This window comes from Salvelinus namaycush, chromosome 31, assembly GCF_016432855.1.
Source record: "Salvelinus namaycush isolate Seneca chromosome 31, SaNama_1.0, whole genome shotgun sequence".
In the NCBI taxonomy this organism is placed as follows: Eukaryota; Metazoa; Chordata; class Actinopteri; order Salmoniformes; family Salmonidae; genus Salvelinus; species Salvelinus namaycush.
The window spans coordinates 33,768,597-33,787,315 of NC_052337.1; the positions used below are offsets into that span (position 1 = coordinate 33,768,597).

The window sequence follows — 18,719 nt, forward strand, 5'->3', positions numbered from 1 at the left end:
CAAGGACATTGTCATGCTGAAACAGGAAAGGGCCTTCTCCAAACTGTTGCCTCAGATTTGGAAGCGCGGAATCATCTAGAATGTCATTGTATGTTGTAGCGATAAGATTTGCCTCACTAGATCTAAGGGGCCTAACCCGAACCATGAAAAACAGCCCCAGAACATTTTTCCTCCTCCACCAAACTTTACAGTTGGCACTATGCATTTGGGAAGTTAGCGTTCTCCTGGCATCCGCCAAACCCAGGTTTGTCCGTCGAACTGCCAGATGGTGAAGCGTAATTCGTTACTCCAGAGAACGCCTTTCCACTGCTCCAGAGTCCAATGGCGACGAGCTTTACACCACCCCAGCCAGCGCTTGGCATTGCACATGGTGATTTTAGGCTTGTGTGCAGCTGCTCGGCCATGGAAACCAATTTCATGAAGCTCCCGATCTAACAGTTTTTGTGCGGATGTTGCTTCCAGAGGCAGTTTGGAACTCGGCCACAGGTGTGGCTGAAATAGCCAAATCCACTAATTTGAAGGGGTGTTCACATACTCTTGGCAGTGTGTGTGCATATACAGTGCCTTTTCCTATATTTTTGCATTCCAACCTGTAATTTGGATAGATTTTTATTTGGAATCCATGTAATGGACATACACAAAATAGTCCAAATTGGTGAAGTGAAATGAAAAAAATAAAATTCGGAAGTTGTGCGTGCATATGTATTGACCCCCTTTGCTATGAAGCCCCTAAATAAGATATGGTGCAACCAATTACCTTCAGAAGTCATATAATTAGTTAAACAAAGTCCACCTGTGTGCAATCTAAGTGTCACATGATCTCAGTATATATACACCTGTACTGAAAGGCCCCAGAGTCTGCAACACCACTAAGCAAGGGGCACCATGAAGACCAAGGAGCTCGCCAAACAGGTCAGGGACAAAGTTGTGGAGAAGTACAGTTCAGGGTTGGGTTATAAGAAAATATAAGAAACTTTGAACATCCCACGGAGCACCATTAAATCCATTATTAAATAATGGAAAGAATATGGCACCACAACAAACCTGCCAAGAGGGCCGCCCACCAAAACTCACGGACCAGGCAAGGAGGGCATTAAAGAGACCAAAGATAACCCTGAAGGAGCTGCAAAGCTCCGCAGTGGAGATTGAAGTATCTGTCCTTAGGACCACTTTAAGCCGTACATTCCACAGAGCTGGCCTTTACGGAAGAGTGGCCAGAAAAAAGCCATTGCTTAAAGAAGAAAATAAGCAAACACATTTGATGTTTGCCAAAAAGCATGTGGGAGACTTCCCAAACATATGGAAGAATGTACTCTGGTCAGATGAGACTAAAATTGAGCTTTTTGGCCATCAAGGAAAACACTATGTATGGCACAAACCCAACACCTCTGATCACCCCGAGAACACCATCCCCACAGGTAAGCATGTTGGTGGCAGCATCATGCTGTGGGGATGTTTTTCGTCGTCAGGATCTGGGAAACTGGTCAGAATTTCACGAATGATGGATGGTGCTAAATACAGGGAAATATTTGAGGGAAACCTGTTTCAGTTTTCCAGAGATTTGAGACTGGGACTGAGGTTCACCTTCCAGCAGGACAATGACCCTAAGCATACAGCTAAAGCCACACTCGAGTGGTTTAAGGGGAAACATTTTAGTATCTTGGAATGGCCTAGTCAAAGCCCAGACCTCAATCCAATTGAGAATCTGTGGTGTGACTTAAAGATTGATGTACACCAGCAGAACCCATCCAACTTGAAGGAGCTGGAGCAGTTTTGCCTTGAAGAATGGACAAAATCTGAGTGGCTAGATGTACCAAGCTTATAGAGACATACCCGAAGAGACTTGCAGCTGTAATTGCTGCAAAAGGTGTCTCTACAAAGTATTGACTTTGGGGGAGTGAATAGTTATGCACGCTCAAGTTCTCTTTTGTTGTTGTCTTATTTCTTGTTTGTTTCACAATATTTTTTTTTTTGCATCTTCAAAGTGGTAGGCATGTTGTGTAAATCAACTGATACAACCCCCCCCAAAAAATCTATTTTAATTCCAGGTTGTAAGGCAACAAAGTAGGAAAAATGCCAAGGGGGTGAATAGTTTCGCAAGCCACTGTAAGGACTTATCATTTAGACTAGATTTGTTTTAGATCATTTACTTTGTTTATGTTTGTACCATGGTCCATACAGACATTAAGAAAGGATGATGTATCCTCCTCCATTTCTGCTTCTCTCACTCCATGTATTCCTCTCTTCCTGTGTCAGGCTTGTTGTCCATGCTGGGCCGGAGCCATGAGAAGCCCTACGCTCCTCTGAACCTGTTGGCAGACTTTGCAGGCGGGGGTCTGACCTGTGCCCTCGGGGTGGTCCTGGCCCTGCTGGAGAGGACCAGGTCGGGAATAGGGCAGGTCGTTGACACCAGCATGGTGAGTACGAGATCACATCAGCTCAGTTGAGGTCTGAGCAGATTCAAAGGTGACAATTACACCCACAGTGCTGTTCTCAGTACGCTGCCAGGCATCAACAACACCTACAGTACTGTTTTCTGTACACCTCCATATCCTCTAAAGGCTTGTACATTGCAGCATACAGATTTTTGCCTGACGAATGCTGTAGGATATAATGTATATTTAACAGTTAATAACGCTGTGACATTGAACGAGGGCACTCAACAACAGCAGAACCTTCCAAACAGTGTTTTTCTTTCCTACCCCTTTAACCTGAACACTGCTCAGACACAGACATCACAATCACAACACAATCAGCATGTCTTGTGGTTAGCTCAGTACAGTCCCACTACACATTGTAAAATCCCAGATCAATTCCATCACTAAACTAACCCAGTACCACAATCGCAACTGAAAAAAGTAAAGAATACTGTATCTGTGATATTTTTAAGCATTCTCATGTACAGTAGCATGTGAATTTTAAATGCCATTCATGTCCAGTATGGAGATTAGGTGGGATGTAAGATGTGCTCAGTACTTGACTTAGGTAGGAGCTCACCGGAACTGAGTACCTGCACCTCGTGTAGAATAGTATCAAGGAGTTCCTGCACCTAAATATACTGAACAAAAATATAAACTCAACAACTTCAACAATTTTACTGAGTTACAGTTCATAAGGAAAGGAGTCAATTGAAATAATTTCATTAGGCCATTATCTATGGATTTCACATGACTGGGGAGGGGCTCAGCCATGGGTGGGCCTGGGAGAACATAGACCCACCAACTTGGGAACCAAGCAAATCAGACTTTTTTTTTCTTCATAAAAGAGCTTTATTACAGACAAATACTCATAATTTCATCAGGTGTCAGGGTGGCTGGTCTCAGACGAACCCGCAGGTGAAGAAGCCGGATGTGGAGGTTGTGATTGTGAGGCCGGTTGGGCGTACTGCACAATTCTCTAAAACCGCGTTTGGTAGAGAAATTAACGTTCAGTTGTCTGGCAACAGCTCTGGTGGACATGTCTGCAGTCAGCATGCCAATTGCAAGCTCCCTCAACTTGAGACATCTGTGGTGTTGTGTGACAAAACTACACATTTTAGAGTAGCCTTTTATTGTCCCCAGCATAAGGTGCACCTGTGTAATGATCTGTTTAATCAGCTTCTTGATATGCCTTACCTGTCAGGTGGATGGATTATCTTGGCAAAGGAGAAATACTAACAGGGATGTAAACAAATTTGTGCACCAAATTTGAGAGAAATAATCTTTTTGTGCATATGAAATATCCATTTCTGGGATATTTAATTTCAGCTCACGAAACATGTACTAACACTTTGCATGTTGCGCTTATATTTTTGTTTAGTACATAAACGGTACCAGCACTTAAAATGAGTACCAGCACCTATTTCAGTACAAGTCAAGCACTAGATGTGCTCAAGATGTGGTTTTATTGACTTTTGCCGCATCTCACTGTCATATTTTTATTAGATCCCTAGACGCCATGATGCCTGAAGCCCCACTTTCAATGAATATATTAACGTCCCCTCCATGATCGCTGTAAACATTACATTTTGCCTAAGGCTTGTACTTTTCTTTTTCCTCCAGGGATTGTTGGTACTTTTCCATATCTTTTCCAAAGTTAGTGACCCCAATTTTAAGGCTAATACTGTGTATTAAGGAGATCTCCAAATGTACCCCTCCAAAGAATTAGACTGTTTACGTTACAGGAAAAATCATATTGTAGCTATTAAAATGCATTCTGTAAACCAACAAAGACATAATTATATTTTATGTAGACAGCATCTGTAGGTATATAAATTGTATACAAGCAGCCGGCTACTTCCTATTCATGCCTGTGATGTAGATGATTGATGCTTTATCAGTAAGAAGTACATGTAATATGCTGATAACTGCCTCAGTGAGGGGCCATGACAATCACATCGTTATTGCTGGTCTGCAAGGCAATTATCCCTGACATTTTGTTCAATGACAACCATCTCAGAAGATTCCCTTAACCTATCGCCACAGGGAATCAAAACCAGGCAAACATGAACACAGCTGTGAGGGGTCAGACTGACTGCCGATAGGTACTTAGCACAGTAGGAGGTAATTCCTTCTCTTGCTAGAACAAAAGACAACACTTGCTGTGTACCGACCTAGTACTGACGAACCAGACATTTCTAAATGTAGAATCGTCTGCCTGTCGGTGGCCGGCAAAGCCAATCAAAGAGCACTACTGTCCGCGTGACGTCAAAAGGAAAAAAGCGGCACTTTTCCCGGTGTAATCCACCCCCTTTTTCCTTATGATTTATTTTGTTGTACTGTCCTTGTTTGCCATTTTATGAATGTGTTCAATGTGGGTCTATGGGCTGTAGTAGTAAAGGCCAAATTCAATATCATATCAAATGTATATATTTTTGGGGGGAATACTTGAAGGGGTCCTAAAATTCTAAATCAAATAGCTAAATGAACCATGGTATGACCATCTAAAAACAATTCCATATGTCACCCCCAATCGCATAGACTCATGGGAATTAACACAAAATAGGTAGCTAGCTATTCAACTGACTCTCGGCAGCTAACAGGCAGCTGCTTCATTCAAAAACAAATCCATTGTGATTTAATTATAATGTTGCTCGCTAAGCTAGTATCAACAAGGGCTTACTACAAATTCTAGCGAGCTAGCAACAACACTAGCGCATCTTGCTAGTTAGCTACAAATTTTAAGCAGGCAAAAATAATGGTATTGACATCTTGGGGTCTGGAGGATTTTAACGAGGCTGACGGCGGAAAATCTGTTCTATGTTAACAGCAAAAAATGTACTGCCGACACTCTTGTCAGAGGTGCTAAACTGTTATAGACCTATATCCATCCTGCCCTGCCTTTTCAGTCTTCGAAAGCCAAGTTAATAAACAAATCACTGACCATTTTGAATCCCACCGTACCTTATCTTAAATGATATCATAACCGCCATCGATAAAAGACAGTACTGTGCAGCCGTCTTCCTCGACCTAGCCAAGGCTTTCGACTCTGTCAATCACCGCATTCTTATCGGCAGACTGAACAGCCTTGGTTTCTCCAATGACTGCCTCGCCTGTTCACCAACTACTTCTCAGATAGCGTTCAGTGTGTCAAATCGGAGGGCCTGTTGTCCGGACCTCTGGCAGTCTCTGGGCATACCACAGGGTTCAATTCTCGGGCCGACTCTTTTCTCTGTATATATCAATGATGTCTCTCTTGCTGCTGGTGATTCTCTGATCCACCTCTACGCAGACGACACCATTCTGTATACTTCTGGCCCTTCTTTTGACACTGTTAACAAACCTCCAGACAAGCTTCAATGCCATACAACACTCCTTCCGTGGCCTCCAACTGCTCTTAAATGCTAGTAAAACTAAATGTATGCTTTTCAACCGATCGCTGCCCACGCCCGCCCGACTAGAATCTGGATGGTTCTGACTTAGAATATGTGGACAACTACAAATACTTAGGTGTCTGGTTAGACTCCTTCCAGACTCACATTAAGCATCTCCAATCCAAAATTAAATCTAGATTCGGCTTCCTATTTTACAACAAAGCCTCCTTCACTCATGCTGCTAAACATACCCTCGTAAAACTGACTATCCTACTGATCTTTGACTTTGGCGATGTCATTTACAAAATAGCCTCCAACACTCTACTCAGCAAATTAGATGTAGTCTATCACAGTGCCATCCATTTTGTCACCAAAGCCCCATATACTACCCACCACTGTGACCTGTATGCTCTTGTTGGCTGGCCCTCGCTTCATATTCGTCGCCAAACCCACTGGCTCCAGGTCATCTATAAGTCTTTGCTAGGTAAAGCCCCACCTTATCTCAGCTCACTGGTCACATAGAAATATTCACCCGTAGTACGCGCTCCAGCAGGTATATTTCACTGGTCATCCCCAAAGCCAACTCCTCCTTTGGCCGCCTTTCCTTCCAGTTCTCTGCTGCCAATGACTGGAACGAATTGCAAAAATCACTGAAGCTGGAGACTCATATCTCCCTCACTAACTTTAAGCATCAGCTGTCAGAGCAGCTTATTGATCACTGCACCCTGTACACAGCCCATCTGTAAATGGTCCACCCAACTACCTCATCCCCATATTTGTTATTTATTTTTGCTCTTTTTGCACCCCAGTATCTCTACTTGCACATCATCATCTGCACATCTATCACTCCAGTGTTAATGCTAAATTGTAATTATTTCGCCACTATGGCCTATTTATTGCCTTACCTCCCTAATCTTACTACAATTGCACAAACTGTATATAATATTGCGATATTGTCAATATGATATCGTCAAATAATATCCCAACGTATAACTATCAATTCCCCCCCCACCTTAAACCTACTTAATACCTTTTTTTTTTTTAAACTTCTTATTTTGTTATTATACAAGTAGAATGTTTGTGTAGGAATTTAGAATGCTCATACTTTATTTACTTGTTTGATCAGCCGATGTCTAGTTGCTACTATTGACATTTACGATTAACATGGCTAATGGGACACTCCCCTGCCAGGCTATGAAGGTGCCTCCCACCTTTTCAAGTCTCTGTCAAGCACCTGATTCCCTTTGTGTTCGAGCTGGCTGAAGCACATTTGGGTACGCTTTCTTTCTATTGGCTATTACTCAATATTGCATGTGAGGACTTTAATAGAGTTCAGTTGAGATGTTATTTAAAAAAAAAAATGTATCTATGAATGGCTATGCCCACAGTACCGCATGATTATGTTTACAGTTGGTGACTTGTGTATTGTATTGGAAATATTTTATTATAGCGTTGCCGGCGCATTTTGCGGTTGTTTGTCCTGTGTGGTCAGAGGTTACTGCAGCCAACGAGGGCGGAGAAGAGGATGAGTTCTATTTCCTGGGAGAAGTCACAGATGTTGATGACTCAAATAATGCATGGACAGTAGAAACTGCCAATAAAATGTACTGCAATAGACCTTTAGGTTGACACGGGGGCAGATACAATTGTCATATCAGAAAAGACTTATAGCACACTAAAAAAACATGCCACCACTAAAGAGCACAGTAACTAGACAGCCCAGGGGGTAAACTGAGCTGTATGAGTCACTTTACTGTTACTACTATTTGGAAAGGACAGCCGTTTTAGGTTCAAAGTGTGATAAAGAGAATAGAAGAGGTCAAAAGCACAGAGGAGCTTGTGTGCTCATCCTGCAGACCTGAGCAAGCTGAAGATAAAACCAATCAAAAATAAAATGATGCGGTACCCTACAGGGTAAACACAGCCAGTCGTGTGTCACTGCCCATGCTCTACAAGGCGAAAAAGGAGCTTGACCTCATGGTGGCGAGTGGCGTGATCAGGGAGCATACAGAGCAGTGTGCTCCTATGGTCCTGGTGCCCAAGAAGAACTAAGATCAGCCGAGGGTATGTGCTGATCTGAGAATGTTAAACTTCTCAGTGAAAAGAGAGTCACACATTCTACCTACATATCCTGCCAAAGTTGGCTGGTGCCAAGGTGTTTTCTCTTTTAGATGCAGGAAGTGGCTTCTGGCAGATTCCACTAGAGAGAGCGCGTCAAGCTTAACATATTCATAACGCCTTTTGGAATGTACTATTTCAGCAGACTTCCATTTGGAATCACTAGTGCCCCAGAAATCTTCCAGAGTGAGATGACAGTGCTCCTGAAGGACTAAGAGGGCGTGGTCATTTACATGGATGAGATCCTTAGTTACTCACACAGCAGAGGATGATGTGAGACTCCTATACACACTGGAGGATGCAGGTTTGAAGCTCAACCCAGACAAAAATCTACTGCGACAGAAACGTCTCAACTACATATGACATAGCTTTGACGAGAATGACATTCTTCCTGTTGATGCCAAGATCCAGGCCGTCACCCAGCTGGAGCCGGCAAGCAACGTGACTGATCTGAGCAGGGTCCTGGGTATGATCCTCTACCTAGGCAGGTACCTACCGGGTCTAGCCGATGTCACCAAACCACTCAACGAGTTGCTCAAGAGTGATGCTGCAGTGCAGGAGGAGGCCTTTAGGAAGTTAAAGCAACTCATCCTGTACTGGCATTTTATGACGTGACAAAGCCTATCATAGTCAGTGCAGATGCCAGTAGTTATGGGTTAGGCGGGGTCCTACTACAGAAATACGATGGACAGTTAGTCAGTAGCTTATTGCTCCAGGACTCTCACCGATGCAGAGAAGCGCTTATGCACAGATGGAAAAGTAGTGTCTCGCAGCAGTCTGGGCATGTGAGACGTTTACCAGGTATCTGTGTGGCCTAGATGCATTCACACTGCAGTGATATCACAACCCTCTCATTCCACTGCAAAGACCTTGACTTAGTGCCTTTGAGGTGCCAGAGACTGTTGACGTGAATGATGCGTTAGAACCCTACACCCTTTCCAGACATCCGCAGGCAGCTGTTACATAAAAGATCGCAGAGCTGACCAGTATAATCGAGGCCTATGAGGCCATGCTGTATGATCCGCATGCTATCTCACCCACCACGTTTGACGTCGTCAAGAAGCAGACACAACAGGATGCAGAGCTGCAGATCGTGAAACACTGTGACAACAAGATGGCCTAAGTATGCAGTCAAAGTGCCAGACGAGTTAAAAGCCTACTACACCTGCCGACAGCACCTCTCAACCTCACAAAGACTAATGTTGTATGGTAATAGAATAGTAGTGCCACAAAACATGAGAAATTAGATGTTAGAGCGTGTACATGACGGCTGTTAGGGCGTTGTGAAGTGCCGGGAGCGAGCTAGAGGTAGTGTGTGGTGGCCTGGAATAAGTAAACACATCCAGGAAATAGTCAGTACATGCAAAGACTGTCAGGTGTCCAAACCTATTCAGAGGAGGGATCTTCTAATCACCACTCCACTCCCCAGTCGCCCATAGGAAGGAGTAGCAGCTGAAATATGTGAACTCAACAAGCAAAACTACCCGGTAGTTGTGGAAAACACTATATTCAAAAGTATGTAGACACCCCTTCAAATTAGTGGATTTCGCTATTTCAACCACACCCGTTGCTGACGAGGCACAGTCATAGGAGACCACCTTTCCAGCAAGTCAATTCGTCAAATTTCTGCTCTGCTAGAGCTTCCCCGGTCAACTGTAAGTGCTGTTATTGTGAAGTGGAAACGTCTGGGAGCAATAACTTCTCAGCCGTGAAGTTGTAGGCCACACAAGCTCACAGAACGAGACCGTCGACTGCTAAAGTGCGTAGTGCTTAAAAATCGTTTGTCCTCGTTTGCAACACTCAATACCAAGTTCCAAACTGCCTCTGGACGCAACGTCAGCACAAGAACTGTTAGTCGGGAGCTTCATGAAATGCGTTTCCATGGCCTGAAACAGCTGCACAAAAGCCTAAGATCAACATGCACAATGCCAAGCGTCGGCTGGAGTGATGTAAAGCTCACGGCCATTGGAGTCTGGAGCAGTGGATCGCGTTCTCTAGAGTGATGAATCACACTTCACCATCTGACTGTCCAACGGATGACTCTGGGTTTGGCGGATGCCAGGAGAACGCTACCTGGCCCAATGCATAGTGCCAACTGTAGTGGAGGAGGAATAATGGTCTGGGGCTGTTTTTCATAGTTCGGGCTAAGCCCCTTAGTTCCAGTGACGGCAAATCTTAACTCTACAACATTCTAGATTATTCTGCACTTCCAACTTTGTGGCAACAGTTTGGGGAAGGCCCTTTCCTGTTTCAGCATGACAATGCCACCGTGCATAAAGCGAGGTCCATACAGAAATGGTTTGTTGTGATCGGTTTGGAAGAAATTGACTAGCCTGCACAGAGCCCTGACCACAACCCCATCAAACGCCTCTGGGATGAATTGGAACGCCGACTGCGAGCCAGGCCTAATTGCCAAACATCAGTGCCCAACCTCACTAATGCTCTTATGGCTGAATGGAAGCAATTCCCCACAGCAATGTTTCAACATCTACTGGAAATCCTTCCCAGGAGAGTGGAGGCTGTTATCGCTCCCTATCCCTATGTCTGTTGTCCCCATATGCTTCAAGATGGTTACCATTGTTCCTGTGCTCAAGAAGGCAAAGACAACTGAACTAAATGACTACCACCCCGTAGCACTCACTTCTGTCATCGTGAAGTGCTATGAGAGGCTAGTCAAGTATCATATCACTGCCACCCTAGACCCACTTCAGTTTGCATATCGCCCCAACAGGTCCACAGATGGCGCAGTCGCCATCGCACTGCACATTGCCCTATCCCATCTGGACAAAAAGAATACCTATGTAAGAATGCTGTTCATTGATTACAGCTCAGCATTCAACACCATAGTACCCTCCAAGCTCATCATCAAGCTGGAGGCCCTGGGTCTCAACCCCTCCCTGTTTAACTGGGTCCTGGACTTTCTGACGGGCCGCCCCCAGGTGGTGAGGATAGGAAACAACATCTCCACTTCGCTGACCCTGAACACTGGGGCCCCACAAGGGTGTGTGCTCAGCCCTCTCCTGTACTCCCTGTTCACCCACGACTGCGTGGCCATGCACGCCTCCAACTCAATCATCAAGTTTTCAGACGACAACAGTAGTGGGCTTGATCACCAACAATAACGAGACAGCCTACAGGGAGGAGGTGAGGGCACTCGGAGTGTGGTGTCAGGAAAACAACCTCTCACTCAAAGTCAACAAAACAAAGGAGATGATCGTGGACTTCAGGAAACAGCAGAGAGAGCACCCACCTATCCACATCGAAGGGACAGCAGTGGAGAAGGTGGAAAGTATTTTTTAAAGTTCCTGGGCGTACATGTCACAGACAAAGTGAAATGGTCCACCCACACAGACAGTGTGGTGAAGAAGGCGCAACAGCGCCTCTTCAACCTCAGGAGGCTGAAGAAATTTGGCTTGTCACCCAAAACCCTGAAACTTTTACAGATGCACAATCGAAAGCATCCTGTCGGGCTGTATCACAGCCTGGTACGGCAACTGCACTGCCCTCAACCGCAAGGCTCTCCAGACGATGGTGAGGTCTGCACATCACATCGCCGGGGTAAACTACCTGCCTTCCATGACACCTACACCTCCCGACATCACAGGAAGGCCAAAAAGATCATCAAGCACAACAACCAACCGAGCCACTGCCTGTTCACACCGCTATCATCCAGAAGGCGAGGTCAGTACAGGTGCATCAAAGCTGGGACCGAGAGACGGAAAAACAGCTTCTATCTCAAGGCCATCAGACTGCTAAACAGCAATCACTAACTCCGAGGCTGATGCCTACATTGAGACCCAATCACTGGACACTTTAATAAATGGATCACTAGTCACTTTAAACAATGCCACTTTAATAATGTTTACATATCTTACATTACTCATATCACATGTATATACTGTATTTTATACCATCTACTGCACCTTGCCTATGCTGCTCGGCCATCGCTCATCCATATACTTATATGTACATATTCTCATGCATTAGATTTGTGTGTATTAGGTAGTTGTTGGGGAATTGTTAGATTTGTGTGTATTAGATCTGGAAGTATTACGTTTTTCGGGCGCTAAAATGAGGTCAATTGTACGGACCAGCGTGACGTGCAAAAGTGAGTTAGTTCACGTTACAGTGCCTTCAGAAAGTATTCACATCCCTTTACTTTTTCCACATTTGTTGTGTTGCAGCCTGAGTATAAAATGTATTACATTTAGATGGTTTTTGCACTGGCCTACATAATGTCAAAGTAGTATTGTGTTTTTCAAATTTTTACAAATTTATGAAAAGCTGAAATGTCTTTTGTCAGTAAGTATTCAACCCCTTTTATGGCAAGCCTAAATAAGTTCAGGAGTACAAATGTTCTTAACAAGTCACATACGTTGCACTGGATTCTGTACAGGGACACTTCAATCTTAAATTAATCATTGTTTATTAACAGCATGCCGGAGAGGTCACAGTTAAACTTAGATGCATAAAGTACCGGTCTGAAGTGAGTTCCACTGGGGCAGTCCCGTTTAGTTCTCTTATATACTGCTTACACAGACAAGTTATATTTGCATGATTTAGCTTATTCATAATTAATTCATCATTAATGTTTGGTTCATGCATGTGACCGACCAATACCTCACGAGGCTTCTTCTCTCCAAACTGAGATATCCCTTTCTCAAAACAAGGTTCTGGCCCTACTACCAAATTGCAGATACTGATAGTGAGGATTGCTCCCAGGCACGTTCAGTCACTTGCATGAACACAGCAATTGGTTATTAGAAAAGCACAAACCTAAAATGTTCCATCACATTCCCTCTTATCACTCACTCTTTGATAATTATCATTACATTTTATTCATTTGGTTATTACTTAAACTATCAAAGGAGTAAGTAAACAAAATCAACGCATAAAACCACAGACACTTTCAAACCCTTCATTCTGGGTTGTAGACAAAATAAACACAAAACCAGACACTTCATCCTTTCAAAACCTTTGTTCAGTGTTGTACAATCCAACTTGTAAAACCATGGCTTTAGACCTTTGCTTCATAGTTCCACATGCTTCATTACACAATTTTGTTTATGGATTCTGGCAATGACATTTCAGCTGGAGCTTTTGTCGCGAGAGGCATGTTAATGACAGATCGGTATCTCAATGCATTTGTAGAGTAAATGACTATAAATGTTTTAGTGCGCAGACCTCCACAATCAACCTGATACCCCAAATAAATAATTTTGGACAAACCTAAATCAATTACGAGCATGGTTGACCACCCCTCTCCCTACTTGAAAATCTATGGTCAGACCTGAAAATGGTTCTCTAGCAATGATGAACAACCAATTTGGCAGAGCTTGAGGAATTTTGAAAAGAATAATGGGCAAATGTTGCACAATCCAAGTGTGGAAAGCTCTTAGACTTAGCCAAAAAGTGCGTCTACAAAGTAAAGACTCAGGGGTGTGAATACTTATGTAAATTAGATTTTTGTATTTCATTTTCAATAAATTTGCACAAATTTCATTATGGGGTAGTGTGTGTAGATGGGTGAGAAAAAACAACAATTTAATCCATTTTGGAATTCGGCCTGTAACACAACAAAATGTGGAATGAGTCAAGCGGTATGAATACTTTCTGAAGGCCTGTATGATTCCCCACTTTCTAGAACGGTTAATCCTTAGCCTCTTCTCATCCTTTCTCTGACTCATTCGCCCCAGTAAGAGAAGATATGGACGGTTCATTTGAAAATTGTTCACATGAATGTTTTTTACTCAGAAGGATTAAGTACCAACAACTTCTTATTCCTGGACTCCTGTTGCTATAAGATATGTGGAATTGAAATCCATGCTCTTCTGATCACACTCAAAGAAAAATATTGGGGAAAAGGCTGAAGATGCACACAAACTTTTATTTGAAAAAGGACTGCTTAGAATGCTTTTGGATGGCTTCTTGAACATTTAGCACTCTGTTCCTGACATCATTTGGCATAGGGATGGTTACTGATCCTGTGAGAAATGTATTTAATTGATGGTCCAACCTTTTGAAATGCATGTGTTTTGTGCATGGCTCTGGTTTGAGACCCACAAAGAAGCTGTTTCAAAGGAGAATTTCTCAAAAGCTCCCTGATTCGCCACTCCAACAAAACAGTTCAGTGTCAGTGCATGCTGGGTTTTCACTTTGATATGTCCCCTGCTTTTTTCATAATCCAGTAGTGTGGACAAACTTTTCGAGAAATGGACCCCTAACCAGCAGGCTAACAAAGCCCTGGAAATAGCTTTACACTGTCGATGTCCCTTCAGTGAGTTGATTTACATCTATTAACAAAAACATACTAAACACATTGTGGTTTTTGCTTAGCAGCATCCCCTGTGTAAAAGAAAGAACACTGTCACTGTTGGGCTATTCCCAAGTTGACCTAAATACAGAATATGTTGAGGTACAAAATGTTAAGGCACTGACTGAATTTTTTATTTTTTATTTATTGTGTTTTGAACCCGAGAGACTAGTATGTAGTAAGCTGACTGTCAAGGTTATTCCCAAAATGATGTAATACACACTATGGTGAGGTTCAAACGTAGATAGAATGAGAAATTAGTTGTATTCTTATTTTTGAGCACTAGAGACTAATATGAGGCCTTTCCAAGTAGGCATGATGATGTATTTAATAGCCCGATGCTAATCATTCATTAATAATAAGGAATGCATAAAGCCAACAGCTGTGATCTGAATGCCGACTGCTAGGGATGTGCGTGGTTATTTTAATATTCAAACGGACGTTAGTATTCAAATACTTGTGTGAGTATCAATATTTGCTAGGAAAAAAATGATAGGCCTATTTTAACATTAAGGCTTCTTCTAAATTAAAACGTTCATGTTACATACAAGGATACATCATGACTTTTTAAATTATTGAATAAAACAAACTTTTCAATGTAGTTTTTATGACATGCGCACCATGAAAAGACTGGTAGCCCCAACCAGTAGCCTTCACGTGTGTAGCTTGTTGTTTATGTTGGCCCATCAAAGTGGCAAAGAGGCTCAATGTGTAGCAAGTGGAGTTAGAGTTCACTAACGCAATGCAAGATGGAATAAAGTTACGTGACATGAGAGAACATGGGAAGTTTGAAATTCAGAATGCTGCAGCCCGCCTGGTTAAGTTGCAGGGGTTTGATGGCGCAAGCTGAGTAGCCCAGCCAACAGCGAGTTGCAGTAGTCCTGACTGGAGAGGACAAATCCCTGGATTAGGATCTGCGCCGCTTCATGTGTGAGGCAGGGTCGTACTCTATGGATGTTGTAGAGCATGAAACAGCAGGAGCGGGTCACTGCTTTGATGGTTGCAGAGAACGACAGGGTGTTGTGCAGGGTCATGCTAAGGTTCTTTACCCAATGGGAGGGCGACACTGGAGTTGTCAACCGTGATGGAGAGGTCTTTGAGCAGGCAGGCCTTCCCCGGAAGGAAGAGCAGTTCTGTGTTTTTGAGCTTGAGGTGGTGGGCTGACATCCAGGTTGAGATTTCTGCCAGGCACGCAGAGATGCGTGTCGCCACCTGGGTGTCAGAAGGAGAAAAGTTGAGTGTCATCCGCATAGCAACTATAGGAGAGACCATGTGAGGATATGACGGAGCCAAGTGACTTGGTGTATAGAGAGAAGAGGAGCGGGCCTAGAACTGAGCCATGCGGGACATCAGTAGTGAGAGTACGGGGTGCAGACACAGATCTTCTCCACGTCACCTGGTAGGAGCGGCCTGTCAGGTAGGATGCAATCCAAGAGTGTGCATAGCCTGAGACGCCCAGCCCTGAGAGAGAGGATCTGATGGTTCACAGTGTCGAAGGCAGCAGATAGATCTAGGAGGATGAGAACAGGTTAGCTAGTCTTTGCTGTAGCCGAGTTGCCTTGGTCCCTCCATCTGCTCGCTCCCATCTCTCACACACTGCCCTCTCCCCGCAGCTGCAGTAGAGTGCCAGCGTCTCTCTACCGACTGCTAATTATGTTTTTAAAGACTAATACTTAAAGGAGAAGTTCACCCAAAATCCAGAAACTCCCAAATAGTTCCATACATTGAAACTAATTCAGTGGAGTTTTCCCTTTCCCCCTCTCTCTCTCTCTGTAGTGCTGTACTGAAACAGCTGCAAGAACGGGTCATGTGACTCGTGGCGTTGCTGTATGCAGGACTCGCTCAGCTCCATTGCCAGTGAATTCATGATTCAGAAATCCACAAAGTGTGGGCAAAATCATTGTTTTATTGAAAGCATAAGGCCAAATTACCTATTTTTGTTAAAAGTACTATCCGTTTTGAGTCAGGACATGTGTACTTTTCCACCTTAAACATTTGTGATTCTTTTATATCATTATTTTATGTAGCCGACTGCCACGGCAGTGGAGATGGGTAACGACTGCACATGGACGCTCTCGAGGGAATCCCTGCTACGTAGAAACAGCACGTTATGCCCTTATTCACAGGTGTACGTTTTTTTCGACGGAGAGGTGATAACGGCGTTACACATTATTTATGCAAAGTTAACAACAACCTACAAATATGTCTGGCGACGAAATACTCGCGAGTGATCAAGAAAACTACTGGAGGGACGCCGATGATGTCGTCAAATCGTATTTATTTGAGCCTGAGTATTCGGACCAAGAATTGAGGCGAATTGAGCTTCAGATGGCCGCCGCAGCAGCTGGACCACAGCCCCAACACATTCCCGAGGAATGTTTGTGCTTCAGAGAGATTGAATATGTGACTACAATAGTTATAGAAATGGAGGAACATAATGATGATGATGACGATGAAGAGCAGTTAGTTTGCTTTTGCAAAGAAAGGGATTTTGCAGCCCACATAAATGTCCTGGGGGGGAAAAGTCCGTAGGTCAAAAACTGTTTGGAGACCCAACCCTGTTCCACCTGGGCCAAATGGACAATGATCCAATGAGTAAATAGCTAAACTTTACTTTATTGAATGATCACTTATCATAAACCTCTATGAGCGGGACCATTAGTGGGTTTATGTTTGCACATTAGTCCAAAACACTATATAGCCTATGTTTATTTATCACAATGTTTTTTGTATATTCTATTCTGCAATGTAAGGTGATGCAATGTCTATTGTCTCTCAACCCCCCCCATAGGGCACATATGCTAACCTGATTAGCAGGGGTTCTCAAAGTGGGGTCCGCTGTACTGCAGGGGGTCCACGGCCAGATCTCAAAATCAAGTTAAAAAATAATTATAATTGGGGTGAATATTACCGACAACGACAGATTAGACAAATTTTGGCCAAGGGATCCATGGAGCAAGTTGAAGGTATAATACAATACAATGTACTTCTAAAATGTATGTTCTTAACCCTGGGCAACATGGGCATGGGAGGCTCACATGGATATGGTATCCACAGTACCTCACCGATTTATACATTTTCCAACTCAAAACTTATTTTATTCCCCAAAATTGCATTTCTTTTAACATAAATGCACTGTAATTTAAGTTTTAAAACTTCAAAGGTTTATCTCTGTCCTAATGGCAAAATAGTGTAGAATTGCAGGATATTAGCTTTATAGCTGCAACATTTTCTTTCCAATGCCAAGAGATGGGCCTTTTAAAATGTTCCTTCCCAGGGCCCAAGACTTGGTTCGTCAAGCCATTCATTGCCAAAGTCATAGTATAACTCTTATTTTTATCTCACTTGAGTTGTGTTTTGATAATGAGGGTGTCCCTGATGAGTTTGCTATCACAAAAGGGGTCCCCGGCCAGATCCAGTCCATGGAAATACAGTAGCAACAGCTGTATCTTTTAGTATCCTTTGGTTTTCTGTCCCCATCATTTCAGATTTCATATCTCGTTCATATACATCGTCGCTGAAGTACTTGCTATACACACGCTGCGATGCAAGGATGGCTGCAGAAGTATTTCCGTCATATTTACTACATCAAATTGTTATCAAACAATCTTCTGCATCTCTCCGTATCTTTTATCTGAAAACGGTCAAATTTGGTGCCGCCTTCCCTATTTCGTGTATAAAGTGCAGCCAGGGACCGAACACCAGCTTGCTGTTGCTGCCATCTCCTTTTCCTTTTTTCGTAGCTAACTTTACCTGCGATATGCCATACGCAACGCCCCCTTGCGGTTGAAGGCTCCATTGCGAGACGGACACAGCATATTTAGAATTTTTCAAAACCCTGCGTCTTCCATCCATCCAACACCAACAAAAGGCACTAAAATGGCTGTACTATGTAGCCAAAATACTGAGTGAGTCAGTGATATGCAGGTCAATAACACTATTGTGGCTTAGTGGCCCAAGCACTTCATCCTCAATATGGACATGGCTGAAAGCCTTTTCTGACCCATACGCAACCTGGAGTGCAGCCGGCACAGTGCACTAAAGGACCTTTCACCGGAGCAGCTGCTCACAGGAATTGTGAGGGAACCTGAATGATTTCCTTTAGAGAAGGAAACACATCATCATCCAGGAGGTTGTGCACAGCAAGCATATCTTTGGGAGAGGACGTCCAGCCTCTCTTTTCCGGGCAAGAAACTTTCTGGCCACCAACATCTCTTCTGTTTTAACATCAATACTGTAGTGCTTGGCAAACTCAGTTAAGCATGATGTATCTAGGAAGTTTTTTGAGTTGGGGCTGCATGCCTGTATGCCTTTGAGCAGACCTGCATCTACAGTCGAGAATCGCTGGACAAGCTCACAAACCATCCTGTCCAAGCAGGGTGAACAACAACTCTGTTTTCATTGTTTGGGAACATGACAATTCTGTGCCTAAACCCAAGGAGGTCTCCACCACAAAATCTCCCATTGTACTTTGTTTGTGCTTTCTTGCTGCATCTG

The 18,719-nt window shown here is 43.5% G+C and overlaps 1 protein-coding gene across 2 annotated transcripts in view; it reads left to right on the forward strand.

Moving 5' to 3' along the window:
- Positions 1-18,719, forward strand: part of amacr (alpha-methylacyl-CoA racemase) — a 49,903-nt gene that overhangs the window by 22,668 nt on the left and 8,516 nt on the right. For both annotated transcript variants that reach the window (XM_038970509.1, XM_038970510.1), the window contains exon 4: positions 2,257-2,417. In XM_038970509.1, the coding sequence (XP_038826437.1) occupies positions 2,257-2,417 (161 nt within the window). The remainder of the gene's footprint in view (positions 1-2,256; positions 2,418-18,719) is intronic.